The following is a 22,098-nucleotide window of genomic DNA, read 5'->3' as shown; positions in this document are numbered from 1 at the left end:
TGTGATGTGAACATTTTTGATGTTATTCCCAGAATATGGGTGTACAATGAAAAATGCTGCAAAAGGTGAACTGAGCCTTTAACAATGGAATCTAAGTTCAATTTAACTCTCAACTATCCTGGTCTTGCGATTGGAGCTGTTGAAGTCCCTTACCCCCGGAGTCAGGAAGAGGTTCAGGTTTTTATGAAGCAGGATTTGATTCTGCGGGTTGCCACGGCAAAAATTTTGTAGGAAGTTATGAGCGAGGGTCATGATCTCGTTCATTTTGTCGTCAGTCTGGATAGAAAAAAACACAAAGAAGACAAATTGTCTAATCAGGCTTCTGCTGGTCACAAACTGGCTTTTATATCATCAAGAGCTTTGTTCAGTAAAATGTTATAACTATGTTTTAGCCAAGTACGGGGGCCTCAATGTGGTCCTGCATGTGGAAAAGTACGTACATCTGAATCAAAAACCCACCCACTTTTTTTGACTATACAACCATCCACCTCAACATTAAAGTACATGTAACCCTGATTGGATTACATTTAGTTTGCTCTTTGTATCATAAATACTTTCCATTTGTTAATGTTATCACTTTTTCACATCCTTCTTTGCATCACAGTGCTGCTGATTTGCTGCCCATCATTGCTCTGGCCCATCTTCCTGACAGTGACAATGGTGGTAATGCAGGAGCACAATCGGGACAACAGAGGACAATGTCTGCATAATCTGTGCTGAATTAGAAACCTGTAATCTCCATTGGAAGCCTTTGTGACAGAGTGACAACACAGGAGCACAATTGGGAAACAGGGACTGAGTGTCTTATTCTTCTCAATCTTAATTACAAGATCACCCAGATATTATTTTAATGAAATCTGGAGACTTATTAAGATTGAAAATGAGTTTGAAAATGACAGTCACATGTTAAAGCTTATATGAGGTTTTGGTGATTGGGTTCACATCTACTTTAGAAATCTTGCTAACTGCAGAGTTTTTTTAATAGACCACCAATTTGTGTCAATGGTTACCTTATAGGCAGAGACAGATGAGGACAGAACAAGCCAAGGTACCAGGTTTGGTCCTCCCATCTCTTAGAATGACTTTAATAGGGACTGCAGTAGGCACTGCCACCCCATTTGTGTTGTCTGCACTGCTATGGCCCTGTCAGACAACAACTGTGCTTCTTCCCTTGCAAAGTGGCAGGCAGTACACAGCTTTGACCAATTTCCTATTTTGGTACACTGCAGAAGCTTGTAGCTGGGCCCTGTGGACATCCTCGTGCCCTAGGCTCTTACCTAAGTTGCCCAATGGATGGTCCAACCCTACTTAAAGGAAACTTTTAGAATATATTTAACTGCTACATAAGTCATTGTGGCACTGGGAAAGGCAAAGCGGATATTAGACCTCAGTCAATGAGCTCCAAGCTGTAACCTCGCGTTCTGGCCGTGTGACACAACCTGCTTGATGAAGAACAGACCTTTTCATATGGAATCTGCAGAAGATCCAGAACCACAGAATGAGCTCCCATATTCTTCAGAAGTCTCTGCTGCTGGCTACGGCCCTTCTTACTCTGTGAACATAGCTTGCTTAGCCGGATCAGGATCTGTAACGTCAATATGGATTGTTACTGGTGACACAAAACACACTTATCCCACTGCAAAATAAGCAATAACCAACAATGTTAATGCATATACAAAGTCAGTATAGTACCTCTTTGACAATTTTGTAGTTGTTGGCTTTGTTGCTGTCGATCTGAGGCTTCTTGGTCCCATCTTCAACAGGACCCAGAATACTTGTGTCCTGGAATGAAACACAGCATGTAGCCAGTTTACAATGAAAATGTAAATTAAAGGTATACTCTGTTCAATAAGTGCAAATAAATACCTGCTGATCCTGCCAAAATTCCAGTGCTGTCTCAGAAAAGCAGTTCTGTAGTCCTAACACAATATCCTGCTCTAGAGTAACAACACTGGTCCTCCATAGTATACAGTACAGGGATTGAGAATTGTCACCGTAGGACAGGAAGTGTATTACTGGCAGGATCACCAGGTAAACATAAAGGAAAAGGAGCTTGAAAAAAGAAAATGAATGCAGCTGCCACATCTAAGGACTGGTAAGCTCCAACATACTATATGTTTTGTTTCAGGGTTTAGATATACTATAACCATTACAAACTCCCCAGGGCAATGGACAAGCAGTGTCCCCGGAGAGCTTACAGTCTGGGTACAGGAGGTCAGATTCTGCATTTGGTATTATAAATAAGAAGGCAGAAGATTCCATATAACATGAGCTCCTCCATTGTGCCGTGTTATTCTCCCTGTGATTCATCATCTCTCATTCAGCTGTCTCCAAAGTCCCAATTAAAGTGCATATCAGATAGCGGCGGAGGTCTGTTCTCAGATCCTTCGTAAAAACAAAATGTAAAAAATACATTTCACTGTGGTAATGACCTGTGACATTATCACTTCAGTAATGTCACGGGAACAGGCTATAGGAAAGGATTGTTCACACATACCGTATATATTTTCTTAATGCTGTATCATGAAATATGTCCACATCAGACGGGCACTAAAACTATAACCCGGGGTGGACAATTTAATATGGAATTTAGGAGTCAGTCTGTCAAATCCAGGAGCCAGCAGAATTTGTTTTTAGGAGCCATTGATAACTTGAGAAAACCTCAAACGTTGGTGCCGGCTGTAGATTTTAAGGAGCATCGGCTACCTTGCTACTGGGATTTGTCCAGCCCTAGTGTAATGCCAGCCAAAATGGTGGTAAAAAGAATTGTCTACTGGTGGGTCAAATCAATAGGAATGAATGCGTGGGACTTTGGTGAACTTTTTTAAAGATAACAAATTCAGAAAACAAAATTTTGCTAAAGTAAAAACTCAACTTTGCTCATTGGGTTGCTTAAAGGAGAATTATGAGGCGAGTGATTTTCACTCAGCCTCATAATCTGAGCCGACCTGTGACAATGAGATTGTCACAGGTCGGCTCAATAGATCGGGAAGTGAGCGAACACATACCGGCGCTCGCTCACTTCTCGATCTATCCCTGCAGAGAGCCGTGACTGTCACTCACAGCTCCCTGCAGGGATTCCCCCCTCCCCTGTCCGAACCTCCAGCGCTGACTGGCGGAACGGACGGGTGAGGGGTGGGCACAGCTGGCTCTGCTTCTAGATAGGCAGAGCCAGCTTTCACTCCCGCAGATGGGTGGATCCAGACAGAATTGTCAGGATCCTTTCCGGCTGCGGCGTCTCAGTATACCGTGCGCTGTAGCTCCCGGTATACAGAGCTTTGGGTGACGGGAGGACGCTAGTTTGTGTCCTCCCGTTACCCTTAGGAGAACTATGGGGAAAAGCCCTGACCCCATAGTTCTCCTTTAAAGGGAAATCTGAATTAAAAAAACAAAAAAAATTCTATTTTTTGCACTTCCTTTAGCAGGTGTGTTTATGGGGTATTTTTTTTATTTTTTTGGCACATAAACATCTAAATAATGGATAACAGGAGCTTCTGTATCCCCCAGGTGCCGTTTAAAGCCCAATAAACCCGTAAAAATAACCAAAACAAAAGTAGGCAAGGGTAGGTAAGGGTTTAAACCTATCAGTCTGTTTTTTTTTGCTGCCTCTGTCCAGTTGAGGAGATTTCCCATCACTTCCTGTCCAGGAGACACAACAAGAAGACAGAGGGAATCACTGTAAAGTACGGGAAAACTGTGAGGGGAAACTGGCACAGGTGTCTCCAAGGGAAGATTTACCCCTACCTGTTGTTCTGGTGACCACTCTAAAACTTTGTATCTTCCCTCACATTCTTTCTCGCTGACAATCATCACCTGGGCAAATAGAGCATGGAGCCGTCTTCCCGGCCAATCGGGAAGCCGGGCAGCGTGTAATGATGAGCTGCCCGGCTTCCTGATACCAGAAATATCGGGCTAGGCATCGGAGCATTTGGGCGAGTACTCGCCCAAATACTCGGCATCGGCACCGATACCGATACTAGTATTGGTATCGGTGCATCCCAATACCAAATAAAAATTGAATATGTTTAACAAAAAATGTAAACTATTTAGGAAGGTAAATTCCCAATAGAATTACTGGCAAGTTTACTGTCACATGTCCAGTTTTGTTTGGGCATCTAGACTTTGATGTAGGGGTTAAAAAAAAAAGTAGCGGTAAAGTATCCCGGAGGCTTGTTGACTCACCGCACTAAGTTACTGACCTGCTTCTGTCCTCACTGCCTTGTCAGTTTCCTATGCTGTTAATTGTGCCTGTGGGGGTGCAGAGAACTTGTCTCTGCCATTTACAGACCTTTGTTTAATCAGCCAGTAAATGAAATAGAAGCCAAGCAGCTCAGCGCTTAATTCACCTCATTAATCTGCTCTTTGCCATCCTTGGCCTGCCCTTCTCCCAATTCCTCGTTCTCGTAACTATTGCTCTTTTCAACCCAAAGTTCAGACTTCTCCACCGTCAGCCGTAATTGGTCCAGGTCGGCCTTGATCTGCTTGTAGTTGTCGACATCCTGATTTGATACCAGGAGCTGAACCTGCACGGAGGAAGAGATATAATGTGATGATACAAGATCTCACTCTGCCTGTAGAAACGCTCAAACCGTGTAATATTATCTGTGGACGCTGTCCAGCCTAATAGCCAATAAAGCCAGGGATGTAGTTATCATGAAGGACAGCCAGGTAGTTGCTAAAGGCCTTTTTTTTACCCATAATGCCTTGTGTAATATCAACTAAAAACAGCCCTAAATGGGGCCAGACACGGAGCTCTGACGTTGTGACATTACTAATGACATTGTGATTTTTGGAAGGTCTTCATGAAAGGTACTGGCACCAATGTAAGGAGTACACTGAGGAACAAGACAATATCTATATACAAGATCTCATTCAGCAGTATGTGTTATTATATGTGAGCATTGTGCAGTCTAATAGTCAGTCTACACTGAATATGTGTTTCATGTAAAAACTGACTTGACCACCGAGGATAGGAAACATGACCATTGCCATAGCCATTGTTGTGGCTATCATACAGCCAACTTAAGCTGGCGTGCAGGCCTTTAAATCTAAACCCCCGGCCTTCCCGTCAGTCTTGGACAGCTGTACCGGCTCCTCTCCTGGACTGAAATTGCTCATTCTGATTTCACTGCACACTGTGATCTTCTCATAATGTGCATTAGAAGCTGCAGCAAGTCAGATAGAGCCCGCCTCATTTTCTGGCTGGATCATCTAGCACTTTCCTCTCAAGGCTGACTGTCCTTGACCCGCCCCTCTTCGTTCATTGGATTTTTTGATATTTACATAACTCCTCCCAAGAGCCAGCACACTGCGTGCATCATGGCTGTGGGCTCCTAAGAGGTGCTGTGATGTTTTCAGGAAACTATGTACAACACCCTGCCAGCCCCTCCTAACAGTCACAATGTGCCTGCATTGCATAGAGAAGAATAAACACCAAGTGACACCATGGGATCTAAAATAAGTTGTGTCATTAAAATGGAAAGGTTTTATTTAAAAAATTTACTAGTATGTTGATGATGGAGGAGCCAGCTAAAGCAAAAAAGAAGCAGAGTAAAGTTTATCTTTAGCCTACATTTAGCGATGCTTTGGGCAAGTGGAAAAATCAGAGCAGAGGTGGATTTTGTGATATAGAACATATGACCTCCGTACCTGTTTGAAGGCCTGTAGGACCTCCCCCCTCTGGCTAAAATGCTTGAAGAGCAATTGGAGAGCACCAGAGAGCAGCGGTGGATAGTCATGCATGATCAGGTGAATGAGGACCCGCAGGAAGGTCCTGCCACCTTCATCGTCCAGTTCCACAGGATTCTTCTCTTTGCTAGAATAAACATTCAAAAAGAAAATCAGCAGCTAGCATTAAAATGTATGTCAGGAGAAATCAATAAAAACATACTCAGCACATCTCTTCAATTTATTTACATTTCCCTATATTCCTTTTTGTTAAAATGCTGCAAGTACAAAAAATGACACGTGGATCTGAAGAAATCCAGAGAGCTTCTAAAATCAGTGACAACACTGATTTGGAGGAGCCAAATGCCGAGTGTAGTGAGACCTGCCTGCTGGACTACAGAATACCACCCGCCCCTCCCGATATGCATATGATGATTTATTTCCAGCAAAACAATGCTGCTGCCTTGACTCCCAAGAGGATGCCCACACACTGTGTGCAGGGAAAGGGCTCTTGGGAGATGCAGTTCGGACAGCGTGCCTAAATGAGTTCCCAGCAACTGATCCCTTGTTGCAAGCCCCTCCTACGGCATCAGAAATCAGTATAACAACAATATGCCATTATCTGCAGTAACAGATGTTTCTCCATTAGCAATGTCATAATAGCAAGCTTCTCCTGTGAGCTCCTCGTGGGCGGTGACTAATGTGTCTCTGTGATCTTTGTAAAGGGCTGGCTATGTAACTCACCAGCTCTATATACATAAAGTATGTTAAATATGTTAAATGGCTTTTTCCTAAAATGGTCTGTAGTGTGTCATGGGGGTGAGCACAATATGTGTTCCTTTGCCTCTTCAGCAAAGCAAAAGTAAGTAAGTGCTGCTAGGTAGGAGGAAGTTAAGTGACCATGTTGCTTTGCCTTGCAAAAGCAAAGCAAAAGTTAACTGTAACATTTTAGGGATCTCTTAGGGATCACTAATGTAAAAAAAAAGCAAGATCTGACAATCACCAGGACAGGAAACGAGGTGACAACGCAGGCAACGACAACAAAAAACCCTGACAGAGGTTTCAGCCCTTCAACACTCTCCTGAACTAAAAGGTAAAAAGTTTAGGTCATATTTCTGCTTTAATTTCCTGGTACGAGCGGAATGGCACTTTTGACTCACCTTCCAGCAAACATGGTCTCAGCCCGTGCTGCAATTTCATCGATATCAGGAACAACAGCAACAACAGCTAGAAAATAAAAAGTAAATTAAAATAAATCAAAGACTTTGAAGAAGAGGTTTAAGTCCATCTAGCCCATCAGTCCATGAGAAGGTGCCATCCACAGGGACTTCCTATAATCCAGTGGTGGCATCACATTTATTACAACTGCTCATAAATAACAGCTGCTGATTGGCTGTAGTGGTGATCACATGATTCAGCGATCAAACTCATGGTTGAGTAGATATTCATTTGTTGAAGAGACTCCTAGAAGTGAAATGCTTAACGGTAGATGAGGCAGGAGGGTTCCTTTCTGAATATTATAAAGGATCATGCTACCATACCTTTACATTTAAGTCATGCTCTCATGAACCCTTCTTATAATTAAAATAATATAATTATATATAATATACTGTATATAATTATCCACATCATGTAGGATACAAGTTTGCATATAATCACTCACTATTTCTCACTATTTCCCCTCAAACAAACAAGCCAGCACTCAAAAGAGAACTATGGGGTAAGTGTTTTTCCTCAAAGATCTCTTTAATGTCACGGGAGGACATATACCAGCGTCCTCTCGTCACACAAAGCTCAGTATATCGCGGGCATACTATGAGCGCACAGCCGGGACGGATCCTGACATTACTGTCGAGATCCGCCCAGCTGCGTGAGTGACAGCGGGCTCTGCCTATCTAGAGGCAGAGCTAGCTGTACACACCCCCTCTCCGTCCGTTCCTCCACTCAGCACTGGAGGATCGGAGACGAGAGGGGTGGAATCCCTGCGGGGAGCGGTGACTGACAGTCACCACTCACTGCAGGGAGATAATCGGGAAGTGTGCTGCTCTGCTCACTTCCCGATCGATAGAGCCGACCTGTGACAGCTTCTTTGTCACAGGTCGGCTCTAAATATGAGGATGAGTGGAAATCACTCACCTCATAGATCTCCTTTAAGCGCTCACCCTTTCTGCTCCATAGGTAGAAGCGTGAATGCTCACCCAATGCAAGGGTGTTCAGCAGTCAGATCGTGCATGAGCTGGACACCATCTAGTAAGGAATTGTAAGACTCTGCTAAGAAGTCATTATCTACTGAAAAGTAATGAAATCATTTTTGGGTCACGCCTTAATGACCAAGGAAACATGTGGGTCCCGAGGTTACACGGGTTGAGAACCACTGATCTAAATGACAGCAGGCACGCAAGACAGTCAGTTTCCCACCCACCTGACAGGGTCGGTGTATCAGGAGGCGAGGTTGTTGAAACTGTTGAGTTGTCCACAGTGCCTCCATTATCTCCGAACTCCTTCTTGTAGATGGATAGCATATAGGAAATTCTGTAATCCAGCCGCACACTAAGAATAAACTGAAACAAGACAAAGGTTGTCAATGCTCCTTAAAAGTTACAGCTGGCGCCTAACTTTTAAAGTTTTTATCTAGTTGTTGATACTGCCGTTGGATCCTAAAAAAAAATCCTGCTGGCTTCTGGATTGGACAGGTTGGCTTCTGAATTCCATATTAATTTGTGCACCCCTGAATCAAATGGGCTCAAGTGAACGTGTACAATGGCCCTGCTTACAGGACTGCTTACCAACCCACCAGCCTGAAATAGCCAGCAAACCCCTATACTGCTTCCGTTTAAGGTGGTCGTTGTAACAGGGTGCCGAATGGTTGTAAATAAGCACCAGGGACCATAAAGGTGAAGCCCCATTGGACAATGCAAGATGACTGGATTTGAACTTTGGAAGAGGGATGAGATTAGTCCAGTTGAGCTATGGCACATCATCATAATACATACTATATGTTTACTACCTGTAGGATCTCGATGATCTTCAGCTTAGTGTCCATAACGGTTATGTCTTCGCTGTCGCTGGTCTGCTTGCTGGTGTGCAGACTGGGCTGAACATCCGGAACTGCAATGGGAAGGACGGAGCCACGGCTGAGGACCATCTGGGTCATCATCTCTCCAACCCCGTGGATCGTTCTCATGACATTATTACCTGGAACCACAACACAGCTTTCAAGACTGAAATCTTTGCTCAAAGCACAAATGAAAATTGACATTCAAAACAAAGAGAGTACAAAATCTTCCAGTTTGTTTCTTTTAGAGAGCAGCCTCAGCCAGAGTAGTAAATCCTGTTATCCGCTGCCACCATCCTGGAGAGAAAGATCCTTGCTCTCTGTGTGGAAGCAGTGTTCTCTCTGCAGAGATCTGATACACCTCTGCAGAGAGACCACTTCACCAGGGCTAATACATGAACGTCTTTTTTTTTTGCTCTCTTTTGTTCCAATAAATATACCAATTAAATTGTTTTGCAATATGTATTTGAGAAGTGCAAAAAATACTATTCATCCTGCCAGAAATCCTGTGAGCTGATATCGTTCTATGCTCTCAGCCTATGTGGCCTTATTAAACAGTATTGTTCCCAGCTATCTCTGTGGACCATAGCAAAGCCCCTGACCCATATTATGGACATATGAAGAGGAGGAAGTGTTCTGTAGTCTAAACACACTTCCTAGAGGAAGTATACGAGCGAGTGTTGTGACTCTAGGACAGGAAGCAGGATCAGCAGGTGAAATTAAAGGGAACAACACCTGAAAAAAGAAAACGAATGCAGCCACCCTATCCAAGGACCGGAAAGCGGCAAAATATGACATTTTTGTTCTTTGGTTTTGAGAGGCTTTCAGATTTCTGGAGAAGATACAAGATAAAATCCTTAGAGATATACATTTGCAATAGAGATATATAGACTGCCCTTGCTGTTGGTGTCCCCACTGAGGGATTTCCTCTCACTTCATGTGCTGGTGGCCACTCTCATTACGACAAAATCTTCCCAAATGTCTTAGAAATATACATTTCAGAGAGGATCTAAATCAGGGGTGCCCATTAGGTAGATCACGATCTACCAGTAGATCGCAAAGCGAACACTGGTAGATCGCGATTGGCTCACTGACCTGTGTCCTGTCCTACCGCGGTGCTCGTGCGGCTGAATGTGGCAGACACCGCAGACGGGAAGGAGAGAGGAAAGGAGACTTGGGAAACTGCTGCAGTGGAGGTAAGAAAAGACAGACAGTGGAAAGACAGCAGAAAAAGTGAGAGAAGAGACAGCAGAGAGAGAGAAGAGACAGCAGATAGAAACAGGGGAGAGAGAGCGCGAGGAGAGAGCGTGAGGAGAGAGAGAAGAAAGGGCCGGTTCACACCACAAAGTCTGCGTTCCAGAGTGTTCGGCCTCTAGAACGCATTGGAATGCAAGCCGGCCGGCTCCCTGCATTCAGGGGCGTGGCGGTGCATTGAAGTCAATGGCACCACAGCCATGTCCCCCGTCCTCAGTATAATCGCCCGCACCTGGAACGCAGGCACATTAGTGCCTGCGTTCCGGTCCAGCGCGATCTGCAAAAATGCAGCATTTTTGCAGATCACACTGGACTGGAATGCAGGCACTAATGTGCCTGCATTCCTGGTGCGGCGATTGCACTGGGGGTGTGGCTGCGGTGCCATTGACTTCAATGCACTGCTACGCCCCGAATGCAGGTGTTTTTTCGTTGGTAGATCTCATTGAGCTCGTCATTTAAAAAGTAGATCTCCAGATGAAAAATTGTGGGCGCCCCTGATCTAAATGTACCTGCACTATAAAAAAAATTTGGGGTTTAAGGTTTTATTTTCACTTCCTGGCCCAAAAGATGTTTGTAGCACTTTCTCTTATTTTCAGCTTATTCCCCACATAGAAAGCAGCAAGAGATTACACCTTGTTGTTAAAGGCAGCCGCTAATCAACCGTCACAGAAGGCCGTCAGTGAATAAATCATTTTCCTACTTTCCCGATCTACTGAGCCGACCTGTGACAGTCTCATTGTTACTTGTTACAGGTCTGCTAGAAAAGCACTCACCTCATAGTTCTCCTTTAATGCTAAACTCCAGAATAAGCAATTATATTATAGTAATTCTTCCTGGAATCTTGGTGAGCTTTGTGTATTTCTTCCAGATCTGTGCAGTAATCCAGTGTGGCACTTCCTGTAATAAAGACCGCTCACTGCTGCTTTCTCTGCTTGTGAAGGATGACTGGTCTTGTCTCCGCCACCTCCTTTAGTTTTCTGCAGGCATTCTATAGTGGGTGGTGCCTGCTGGGTCCCTCCCACAGCTCTGCTCTCTGCACAGGCTATGTACAGCACAGTGATGATGTCTCTGGTACTTTTATGAAATACTTGTTTATACCTTTTTTTCCTGAGGCCTCTTTGCTGCCATTTCTTATCTACATGGGCTCCAGGGATGACTTACACTGCTGCTGCTTGATGCGGGGCGGGCTTCCGATGATCGCAAGTACGATCTGCCCGTCCAAGGTGGGCAGATCGTACGGGCTTTTAATGAGCATACGACCATTGCAAGACAAAAGTCTTGCGATGGTCTAAGGTGTATGGGCACCTTTAGAGGTCTTATCCCTCCCTAGCCTGTGACTGGACAGTGACAGGAGAAGCAGCAGGCTGATGAGCTCATCTCTCTGTCATCATCACTTTACTCTCTCCTCCTATCAGCACATCTGATTGGCTCAGTGGCGTAACAATCGTGACCCAGGCGGCTGCTATGGGGCCCAGGGCACAGGGGGGGCCCGGCCAGGACATACCCCTGATGCCATGCAGGCCGCCCGGGTTGCTCTGGCATCTCAGGCTGCTGGCTGTCACTGGCGGGTGTGAGGAGGAACGTGTTGCTGTTAGACCACTGACATCCTGTCAGTGATCTTTGCAGCGGTGCGTTTCTCCTCACAGTCGCTGCTGTGTCACTGACAGCCAGCAGCTGCGGCAAAGGATGCTGGGCCTGGCGTCGGCAGCGGAGGAGGCGGGGCCTGGCGACGGAAGAGGAGGTGGGGCTGTTGATGTCAGAAGAGGAGGGGCCTGATGATGAAGGGGGAGACAGGGCCCGGCGATGGAAGAGAAGGCGGGGGCCCTTGCAGGAGGAGGAGACGGACAGCGGATCGGAGCTGACAGGTAAGAGGTTTGCAGGGGTGTGACCAGCCCACGTGAGACCCTGCAGAGCCCACCATAGTGTCTATGGTGGGCTCTGCAGGGTCACTCTCAGGTGAGCTGTTTGGGATCTAAGGTGGGCTCTGCAAGAGCGCAACTAGGAATCACAGGGCCTCATACAAAATTTTGCTATGGGGCCCTGTGATTTCTAGTTACGCCCCTGGATTGGCTCCTTGTGCTTCTTCTTCCACTCCTAGTCTGAGCTCTGCTGGAAGCTGATATTGAGTCATATTCAGAAACTTTCACTGCTTGCATTTAAAAAAAAACACACACACACACACATTTACAGTAAGGGTGTATTAAGGAATACAGAGCTGCCTTAGCTCATGCCTTTTACGCATGCCCAGAGTTCAGCTTTAAGAAGGAGTACCACTTTAGCATTCATTGGCTCTCAGCGAAAACTTCTTTCCCTTCCTCTTTCCAAAGAAGCCAAGTAGTATTCTGCATGATACAAATCGACAGTTTAAACTCGGGCTAATTAAGCGCCCAGAAAACTATTAAGACATGCAAGCAACGCAGCAAGCTGTCTGGAACGATCTAGTTTGCCTTTTCATGCGCACAATGAACTGGCGCTTCTTGATGCAAGGCTAGCTAATGACTGGCAAGACAATGGATGCCCCGGAGCCACTGCCGATGATATCAGCTCATTAACCTGCCAGCTGTATGAGTGACACATTCTACCTCTCAGGTTGAAAAGATATGATAAGAGCCGCGACACACAAAGGGGAATACATACCATTTCAGACTCGCAGATAAGGAGGAAGGGAGGGGGAAAAAAAAATGAAACGGCAAAATTACCGCTGAAAACGGCGGGCAAGATATATGGGCCACCAAGACAACTCAATAGCACTAATACGGATATCTAAGAAGGCGATGGACAATGTGCTTCATGTAAGACAATGAAAGACGAATTTTAAGGATGTGGCGGTGAAAATTAAATTTATCAGATTCTTTCAGCCCGAAGTTCAGAAAGTGCTGATAAGCCAAAGAGAGATCATTAAGATCCGACAGAATTGTATAGAAGTAATTTTAATGTTCTGTAATTGTTCTCAAATTAGTACAGAGGCCTGGGGGCGGTGAAGGCTCCCGGGTTACGAGTTTCAATAATAGGTGAAAGTTTTTGAGGAGCGATAGACAATCACAGGATGGCATCAGAGGAGAATTCTATGGATTGTTATAAAACTTTTTAGATCAATGTTCGGGCAAAAGCTGAGCTTAGCTATAATCAAACTAACAACGTTGCAGTATGAGGGCACCTTCTCAATGCCGACCTCCTTTACAATCCGCCAACAGAGGCCTGGTGTAAAACCCATTACTTCTGCATATGGGGCTCACCTGTACTATATCTGTTTGTAAGTGGAAATAAAATATATGTTGATCCTGCCGGTAATCCTATGAGTTGAGAACTTCCTCTATGGATTGTTATCAGTTATATAGTTTTTAAGCTATCTCTGAGGAGTACAGAGTACTAGACCTTGGTTACAGAGAAGAGGAAAGGTGGTGGTGTTCATTAGTACTAACATATTTCATGTTCTAGGGCAGGGGTGCCCCCAATTTTTGTGTTAAGATCTACTTTTCAAATACTACAGCTACATGAGATCTACCAACGAAAAAAAAAACTCCCTCGCTCTCTCTCTGCTGGCTGTCTCTCCTCGCTCTCCTGGCTGTCTCTTTGCTTGCTCGCTCTCCTGGCTGGCTCTCCTTGCTCTCTCCCCTGGCTGTCTCTCCTCTCTCTCCTGGCTCACCTTGCTGTATTTTGCAAACACTGCAGTGCCGCAGGCTGTGTAAACTAATATTCTTTGATGTAATACATAGCACTTCAACCACCAGAATCCACCAGAAAGGTGTCAGGGAGCTTGGCTCAGCAGACTCAGGCCGCCATTCACACCCTTCGTGATCTACCAGCATCAGCTTTGAGAGCTACTGGTAGATCACGATCTACTTAATGGGCACCCCTGTTCTAGGGTGACAACACTGCTACGCCATAGATACAGTACAGTGAGTGAGTGTAGTCACCCTAGGACAGGAAGTGTGTTACTCAGGGTTATCCCGTGAGGCAAAGGGTAGGTAGCAGCAGCTGCTGGTGCACTCCTCAGGGGGTTAACGGTGGTGGTGGTGCAAGCTATTGGGCTCCAGTTCTGGCCAGTGTCCTGTCCAGTTCACTGACGTCACTGGTTGCCACGAGCTGGGTGGGATGCACTGCTAAACCAGTGACATCACTGGTTGCCAAGACCTGGGTGGCTGGCAACCGTTGACATCGCTGGTTGCCAGGAGCTGGGCAGGGCGCTGGCCAGAGCATCCCAGGTTGCCAAAAGCTGGTCAGGGAGATGTGTATGGCTCTTACACATTTTATCGCCGGGCTCTTAGCAACCTGGAACACTCTAGCAAAAGAGGGCGGCACGCACACTGCAAACATTGTACCGCTCTGCCTGCCACCCACCCCCCCACCCCCCACGTGACCCAAAGATATGCCTCAGGCTGCCTCATTATAGGGACAGCCATGGTGTTACTGGCAGGATCAACAGGTGAAAAAAGGAAAAAGTCTGAAAGAAGACTTCTAAGGACTGGTAAGCTGCAATATGTAGATTTCTGTTCTTGGGTTTAGATACACTTTAAAAATGGAGTCACACAGGATAGTTCTAGTAGCTCAATCAGGCTACTGAAATCAAAAGTTATTTAGTGCTAAACCGATGGAACACCTGCCTCCCTATGGTATGACACAAGAAACCAATTACACACAATTGAAACCCAGTTCAGTCATATCTGCCTTCTGTGGTTGCAAAATGATGTTTTTTGTAATGTAAATGTGGTTCATCTGAATACATTTTTGTTAAAGAACATTTACTTGCATATCAATCCTACCTCCCACTGACTAGAAATGAACTGACTGATTTCAAACTGACCCCAAATTCAAGTCATTTTTCTATGTTTAACTTGCTTCTTGGTCAGCAGTCTGTGTAATGCACCAGTGCCCATCAAAGGCTGAAATACTTTCTTGACAGACACGGATTACCACTGTGTCTTTATTTCTGCCGTCAAGACAGGAAAACAACAAAAGTAGGTTGGGCCAAATCTCACCTCCATCCTGGAATTTGCTCAGCCGCTCCAGGTAGGAAGACATGGGGCTTTGGACAATGTCCAGTATAGCCAGAAGAGTCCGAGTTAGTCGCAGCAGCTCGCTGAAACTATAGAATCCAAAATAGATGAGATTTCGGGCCAAATGGACGACCTGCAAAGAGATGAGGAGGTTAGAGGGAAAGAATATTGGGCAAAATCTTTTTGTGGTTTCTTGTTTTTATTGGGTTAGGAGATGTCCCAACAAATGCCCCGATTATAACAAGTGGCATTCAGATCAGCTGTACAGCTAGAAAACGTGGTGCCAGCCTAACTGCAACTAAAGGTTAATCCCAGCATACACTTTATGGCCATAGGTATGTGAACGCACATCCAAATGGTTGAATTCGGGTGTTTGCAGCAATGGGGATTATTAATATTACAACATACAAAGCCATATTAGACAATTGTGGGCTTCCAACCTTGCGGTTACAGTTTGGTGATTACCATCTTTGGTTCCAGCATGACTGTGTCCCAGTGCACAAAGCCAGCTCCATTAAGACATGGTTTGATGTGGAGAAACTCAAGTGTCCTGCACAGAGTCCTGACCACAACTCTACTGAATGCCTTTGGGATGCCTGCAAGCCAGGTCTTATCATTCTAACCTTACAAATGCTTTATCGGGTACAAATTTCCAGAAACATACTTCAGAATCTTGTAGAAAGCCTTACCAGAAGAGCACAAGCTGTTAGTGCCAGAAAGGGAGGCCAACTCCATAATAATGCCCATGGTTTTGGAAGCCCAACAAGCTCATACAGCTGTGATGGTCAGGTCTCCATACACTTTTGGCCAAATAGTGTTAACCAACAGCCAAAACAGCAAATGAAGGGATGTGGGGATTCTGCCGGACCTCTAACATGGGTTTCAGTTTTTCATTCATTTGCATAATACATGAAAATATGGGGATTTCCAGCGAATGCAAAAGAACATTTAAGGAAAACAAAATGTGCAAACATCTATTGGTTTCTGCTTTAGCAGTTGTATATGCTGCACATTTTTTTTCCTCTACAGGCAGATTTCTGTTGAAACACATACATCATCCCAGTACCTCATAAGTTAGTTTATTTTTCTCCTTGTCACCAAAGGGGAAGGGCTGATTCACAACCTCCTTGAGATATTCTTCCACAAATTCCATGGTCAGTGCAAACTTCCTCTTCATGTCATCCCGGGACGAGTCGGTGAAGGAGTCATAACTGAAGACAAGTGAAGATGGAGGAAGACTGTTACAGTTTTGATCTGGATAAACCTACAGACATTCCAATAATCACCTACATGATAGCAAGAGATAAAAGTCCACTATATGAGTACATTATATTATAACCTCAGCTGTGCAGTCCCAAAGTCATATTTTCTTTGTGAATGGTATTGCACAACTTTACTATCTATTGTTACAGTCCAGCTGAGACTACGTCTGACTAAATTAGAACACTCACTCGTGGATGCTGATGCGTGTGGGGATCTCCGTCCACAGTCTGGCATACTTCACAGGGATCACTGTTTCTTGAGGATCGCGGTCCACATGAATGTGCAACATGAGACGGCAGAAGGAGGCACGCAGGTCATAGGGGAGGTTTTCATCAGACATACAGCGTAGGATCAGGTCTACGGAAAGCTGGGTGGAGATCTGGTTGATGGCGAGATACTGGCGGTCCAGACACATCCGTGCAAACAGGTTCAGCTGATACCTGTACCAAAAAAATAATAATTAACATTTGTTTCATGAAAGATGTTTAATATCTTTTTACTTTGTAGATTGTCTGATGCAATGTTAATATTCCATAAAAGACTGAACTCTGAGGTACTGAGGTACCGAGCAGAATAGCCGAGCCGAATGCCGCTCGGCCCCAATGAGAATAGGGGCGAACGGCAGCGATGTTGGATCGGCTGAGTCGAAGTCCTTCTGCACCGAAGGCAGCCGATGTATGGCTGACTTTAGCCGATGTACGGCTGAAATCAGTCATACAAGCCAGAAGTGAATACCTGAACAGCGTTCGACTCACTTCACTTCGGCTGGGTTATTCATTCGGTTGCCTTTGGCAGCTTTGTGAATAACCCTGTAAGTGATTTATCTATAGAAAGATACAATTTGGAGGTTATGGTTAGTGCAGATCGCACACCCTCATTGTACTTTTCAGTGTTTTATCAAATAGAAGCAAGCAGGAGCTTGCATGGTGTTGCAATGCACTCTGACTACATATTTAGTCAAATGTAAATATTGATTTCATGTGTTAAAAGAGGGGGGAAAAAACGAATTTTCAGCGAGCTGATTTTGAGTTCTTACTTATAGTTATTTTTTAAAAGTTGAACTGAAGCCAAAGGTCTTTAGAGTGAGGAAGGATTATAACTCATGTCACATTTTTTTTTCTCTTTGTGTCCCATTAGAAATATTTCCCTTCACTTCTTGTTCAACAGCCCTAACAGGAAATGAGAGGAAATCTCTCCAAAGAAATCCCTGGCGGTCAGCGGGGTTACCAGAACCAGTGTCCCTATGGGAAGATTTCCCCTCTATTCCTGTTCTGATGAAAACCCAAATTTGGGGTTTTCTTTCACTAATAATGGTCACCAGGACAAATAGAGAGCAGAGTAGCTGCTAGAGGAAGCAAACACTCTCTGCTTAACACTCCCACAAAGGCAGTGCATTGTTTTAAGAAAACTTGCACTGTGGGAAGGAGCACATTTTGGACAGAGGGAATAAGGGAGGCCATCTACATCATATTGGAACAATCCTGCCTAAACAGGGGTAGGGGTTTTCCATATCATCAGTCCTAGGGGAATTTATAAAAACTGGAGAAGTCCCAATCTGGAGCAGTTGCCCAAATTAATCAGCTTCTATGTTTCCTTTTCAAAACTTACCTGAAGAAGCCGATTGGTTGCCATGGACAACTGCTCCAGTTTTGTTCAATTCTCTCTAATATCTTTTAACATCTCTATTCTGGCCACTGGACAACAATTCAAACCATCATCCGTGTAGCTCGAACGATTAACACATGCCCCATACTCTGAACCACCATACGATAGGATTATGTAATAAGTCTGTGACAGCGCTGTCTCCGCCCCCCACACCGCTCTGCCGCACTGTGATAGGCGGCTGAGCGTTGTGGGAGGAGAGACACCAGCCGATCACGGCGATCTCCTCGCGCAGCGCTCGGCCGGCTGTCACTTTCTCTCCTCTAAGAGCAGGGACAAAGAGCAGGGCCCAGCGGGGAGGAAATAAATCACGGCTGCCCCGACAAAACGGCAGGAAAATGGCACTTTCACCATTTTACCAAAAGTGCCATTTTCAGCCGGCGCCCCCCTTCCACTTTACGCCCGGGGCCAGCGCACCGCCCCCCCCCCCGGTTGTTACGCCACTGCCTTGGATTAACATCTGATTTGACACATTCCATGGCAATTAGATGAGGTTGAGTTACTTGTGTGGCTATAATTACTGTAGTATGTTCCTAATACTTATTAGAGTGGAGAAAGCCAGTAAAATAAGCAGCGAAATGTCTTCAACAGCACAGAACAAGTCCAGTTGAATGTGAGTGACTACTACTAGCTATACTATGACCTGGATAATAGAGAGCCATCACAGGCTAAGAGCAGTAAGGCACAACCACTGTGCAGCCCTGCAAAGGAGGAAGCAGTGACTGAGTATGTAATAAGCCAGTATGGCTTCACGTACATATATCCACGTACATATATAATTTCAAATCATACATCAAAACAAGGTTTTAAAACATTGCAAACTGTGAAAAATTTTAATTCAAAATATCTTTTGTTATATGTGTATCTGAAGAAAAAGCTGACAATGCTACGCATTCCCCTAAAAGTTGCAATGACATTCACCTGTAGTAATTTAAAACTTCAAGGTCAGCTTTAGTTCCCTCCTTAGCTTCCTGTGCCAGGTGTCGGATGGCTTTGCCATGTGGCTCTTTATTGCTGTCAATCCAATATAACCAGACCTCCTCTTCATCAATGTCATCAGCAAGCACAGAGCATTCCAGGGGATTGTCCATCTGCAGTGAGACCAGTCTAGAAGCACAATACATCATGTATGTTATATGTCAACTTCAAACTAAGGCATGCAATCTGCTCTAGCAGTGCTTTGTACAGCAGACCAATACCCTTGTATTTACATTTGGGGTGTGTTGGGATGAGTTTTAAGGCTACCGGGCATGTGCTAAAAAATATTTTAGAATTAAGAAAAAAGGTGTGCTAAGGCATCTTGTGGTGCCTCCTATTATGAAATTATGTTATTTGAATCCATTTTTTCTATTGATAGGTTCACTTTAGGCAAATAAAATTGTAGAGAGATATAAAGAGATTACATTTCTTTTTCTGCGGCCTTGAAGCATCCACTTCTGTCCCTCTGCATAAAATATTCAGAAGATAAAACATCACTCAAAGACCAGAAATATTGCCTTTCGGCTGGTGTGTGAAATAATATTTGATTGCTGCATTAATATTTTGGATGGCTACAGGATTGCCTAGCTCAGCGGTTCTCAACCTGTCGGTCGCGACCCCATCGGGGGTCGAATGACGATTTGCCAGGGGTCGCCTAAAGACATCCCGACTCTCCCGGACACTCCAGGAGTCTCCCGCTATTAGATAGCGGCTCCCCGCCGTCCGGGAGAGAAACACTTTCTCCGGGAAAGGTTTACTCTGCCCGATCGATTTTTTTTTCTGACATCGGAGCCGCCGGCCGCCATCAGTCAGAGAAAAAGAGAAAAAAAAAACAGCATAGGAATGCATATTTCACTTTGCAATAGCCAATAGCAAACTAGCTATTGCACCCTCCCACTGCTGCTGTCACTGCTGCTGTCAAAGTGTTTCTCTCCCGGGAGCCGCTATCTAATAGCTATCTAACGGTAGCAAAATTACAGCGATGAAGGAGCAACGGAAATATTTTTTACTTTTAGGGCATTGTTATCAAACTTGGGAATTGTTATCAAAGGGTCGCGGCACTAGAAAGTTTGAGAACCGCTGGCCTAGCCCCATCAATGCTTCCACAACCTGGTATGGTATGAGTTGGCCTAGCACTGAGAATGTCCCAGTTCTCTGATTGGCTACAAGCGTGTCTAGTGCCACCAATGTCACATTTTGGTGCGATATGGGCTACCTAGTGCTGTGATTGTCCCATGATTTGCTACAGGTTGACCCGGCCCTTTGAAACCTATAAAAGCCTGCATTTAGGCAATCCCAAAATAACCCCAACCTCACCACCACCACAGACACCACCAAAAACCCAAATTCTACAAACATAGAAGGTGCTTAAATTAAATGAGGTCCTGATAGTGACATGAGCCCCCGAAGGGAGGATCTGCATTGCAGCTACCGTATTAAAGTACTTACTTGGTCTGAATGAGGATATCGGCGTTTCCTGGGCTCAACATAAATTTACAGATCAGCTCCTGAGTTACAGGTATGGCGGTCGTATTTGACACACAGAGATCCGACAAATAATCCAGGAATCTAAAGAACAAGAACATGATACATTTATCAGCTCATACTTATGGAAGATGTGCTGTATGCACACACCAATAAAAATATATCAAGCAGAATGATTTTTACAAACAAACCATACAAAAGCACACAAGTGCATCACTGAAAAGAACGGAAATTCTTCCTGCTTCTGCTCCTGTCCCCTAGGGAGTTTTGGGTGTTTCCAATCTTTGTGTGTTACCAGCTTCTCCTATTACATTATACATATTACAAAATTAATACATTATTTAGTACAGATGGTGGGAACTCCTCATAATGGACACAGAAGGTGTGTAGACCCGGAAACTCAGCACAGGGGATATTGGGAACCCCTCATAATGAACACAGCAGGTGTGTAGAACCTGGAACTCAGCCCAGGGATGGTGGGAACCCCTCATAATGGGCACAGCAGGTGTGTAGAACCAGGAACTCAGCACAGGGATGGTGGAAACCCTCAAAATGGACACAGCAGGTGAGGAAGAACCAGGAACGCACCACAGGGATGGTGGGAGCACCTCATAATGAGCACAGCAGACCTGGGAACTCAATACAGGGATAGTGGTAGCACCCCATAATGGGTACAGAAGGTGCTCTGATCAAGGAACTCAACACAGGGGTGGTGGAAGCCCCTTATAATGGGCACAGAGGTTGTGCTGACCAAGGAACTCAGCGCAGGGATGGTGGGAACCCCTCATAATGGGCACAGAAGGTGTACACCCCCAGGAACTCAGTTCAGAGATCTCACCAATAGAGTCCCCAGGGGGCAGAAGAGACTGTCAGGCAAATTAACTCTCTAGCATCTACCAAACAATGTAATGTCAGTTTTGAGTAGACGGTGCCTTAAAAGTGGAACACCACCCAAAACTTTTTTTTTAAATAACGTGAAAGCTTGCACACTTGGTCAGTGGTTACAGACTGGGAAATGATTGTAAATCTCCCGAATGAAGACACAGACAGCAATAAAACCTGAAAGAGCACCCTGTCAAAAAACAAAAAGCTTTGACTGCGGTTGGGCTTTTGTATTATATCTCACGGGGTGTGGCTGCTTAAAGAGAATCTGTCGACAGGTTCTCTTAATTATAAAGAAGTTAAATATGTTAAATGTCTGTGCATTTAACATATTTTATGCATGGTATATACCTGTAAAAGATTCCGTTGTGTAGAAATACAAAAGCCCTGAGAATCCTGCTGAGTGCCTCCATCTTAGATTAGATGTCAGCTCCAACAGACTCAGAGCTATCACTCAAGTGCCAATTTATAATATCCCCTTTTGCTTCTCCACCAGCATTTTTATTTACGGTAAATGCTGGTGGAGAAGCAAAAGGGGATATTATAAGCCCCAGACAGACAGTAATTAGACACTCCCAGAAGAGGAGAGGGCTCCAATAAAGGAAGGCTGTGCTAGGGAATTGACTCTTCCTGAACAAGTCAAACTTTTCTAGCATGTTCAGGAGGAACATTGCAAGGCCATAAAAACAACATTTTGGTAAGGAAAACACTGCAAGGGTGTATGTAAAATACTTGATTTATCTGTGCTTTTACATGCAAAGTTGGTGACAGGGTCTCTTTACAGTTTTATAACTGAACGTGGAAGACTGAGTACATTTGATTTAAAACCCAATAATACACTGAATGATAAGATCA

At 44.7% G+C, this 22,098-nt stretch overlaps 1 protein-coding gene across 3 annotated transcripts in view; it reads right to left on the bottom strand.

The window, feature by feature from the left end:
• ITPR2 (inositol 1,4,5-trisphosphate receptor type 2) overlaps nt 1-22,098 on the bottom strand; it is a 263,467-nt gene that overhangs the window by 125,962 nt on the left and 115,407 nt on the right. For all 3 annotated transcript variants that reach the window (XM_018556081.1, XM_018556080.1, XM_018556082.1), the window contains exons 17-29: nt 20,326-20,445; nt 18,820-19,005; nt 16,425-16,676; nt 16,040-16,184; nt 14,956-15,106; nt 8,675-8,862; nt 8,090-8,228; nt 6,828-6,894; nt 5,650-5,815; nt 4,347-4,523; nt 1,693-1,782; nt 1,460-1,585; nt 154-276 (exon numbers count right to left, since the gene is read on the bottom strand). In XM_018556081.1, coding sequence (XP_018411583.1) covers nt 154-276; nt 1,460-1,585; nt 1,693-1,782; nt 4,347-4,523; nt 5,650-5,815; nt 6,828-6,894; nt 8,090-8,228; nt 8,675-8,862; nt 14,956-15,106; nt 16,040-16,184; nt 16,425-16,676; nt 18,820-19,005; nt 20,326-20,445 — 1,930 coding nt within the window. The remainder of the gene's footprint in view (nt 1-153; nt 277-1,459; nt 1,586-1,692; nt 1,783-4,346; nt 4,524-5,649; nt 5,816-6,827; nt 6,895-8,089; nt 8,229-8,674; nt 8,863-14,955; nt 15,107-16,039; nt 16,185-16,424; nt 16,677-18,819; nt 19,006-20,325; nt 20,446-22,098) is intronic.

This window comes from Nanorana parkeri, unplaced genomic scaffold (assembly GCF_000935625.1).
Source record: "Nanorana parkeri isolate BGI_ZX_2015 unplaced genomic scaffold, ASM93562v1 scaffold224, whole genome shotgun sequence".
NCBI lineage: Eukaryota > Metazoa > Chordata > Amphibia > Anura > Dicroglossidae > Nanorana > Nanorana parkeri.
This window is presented reverse-complemented; position numbering and strand designations above follow the sequence as displayed.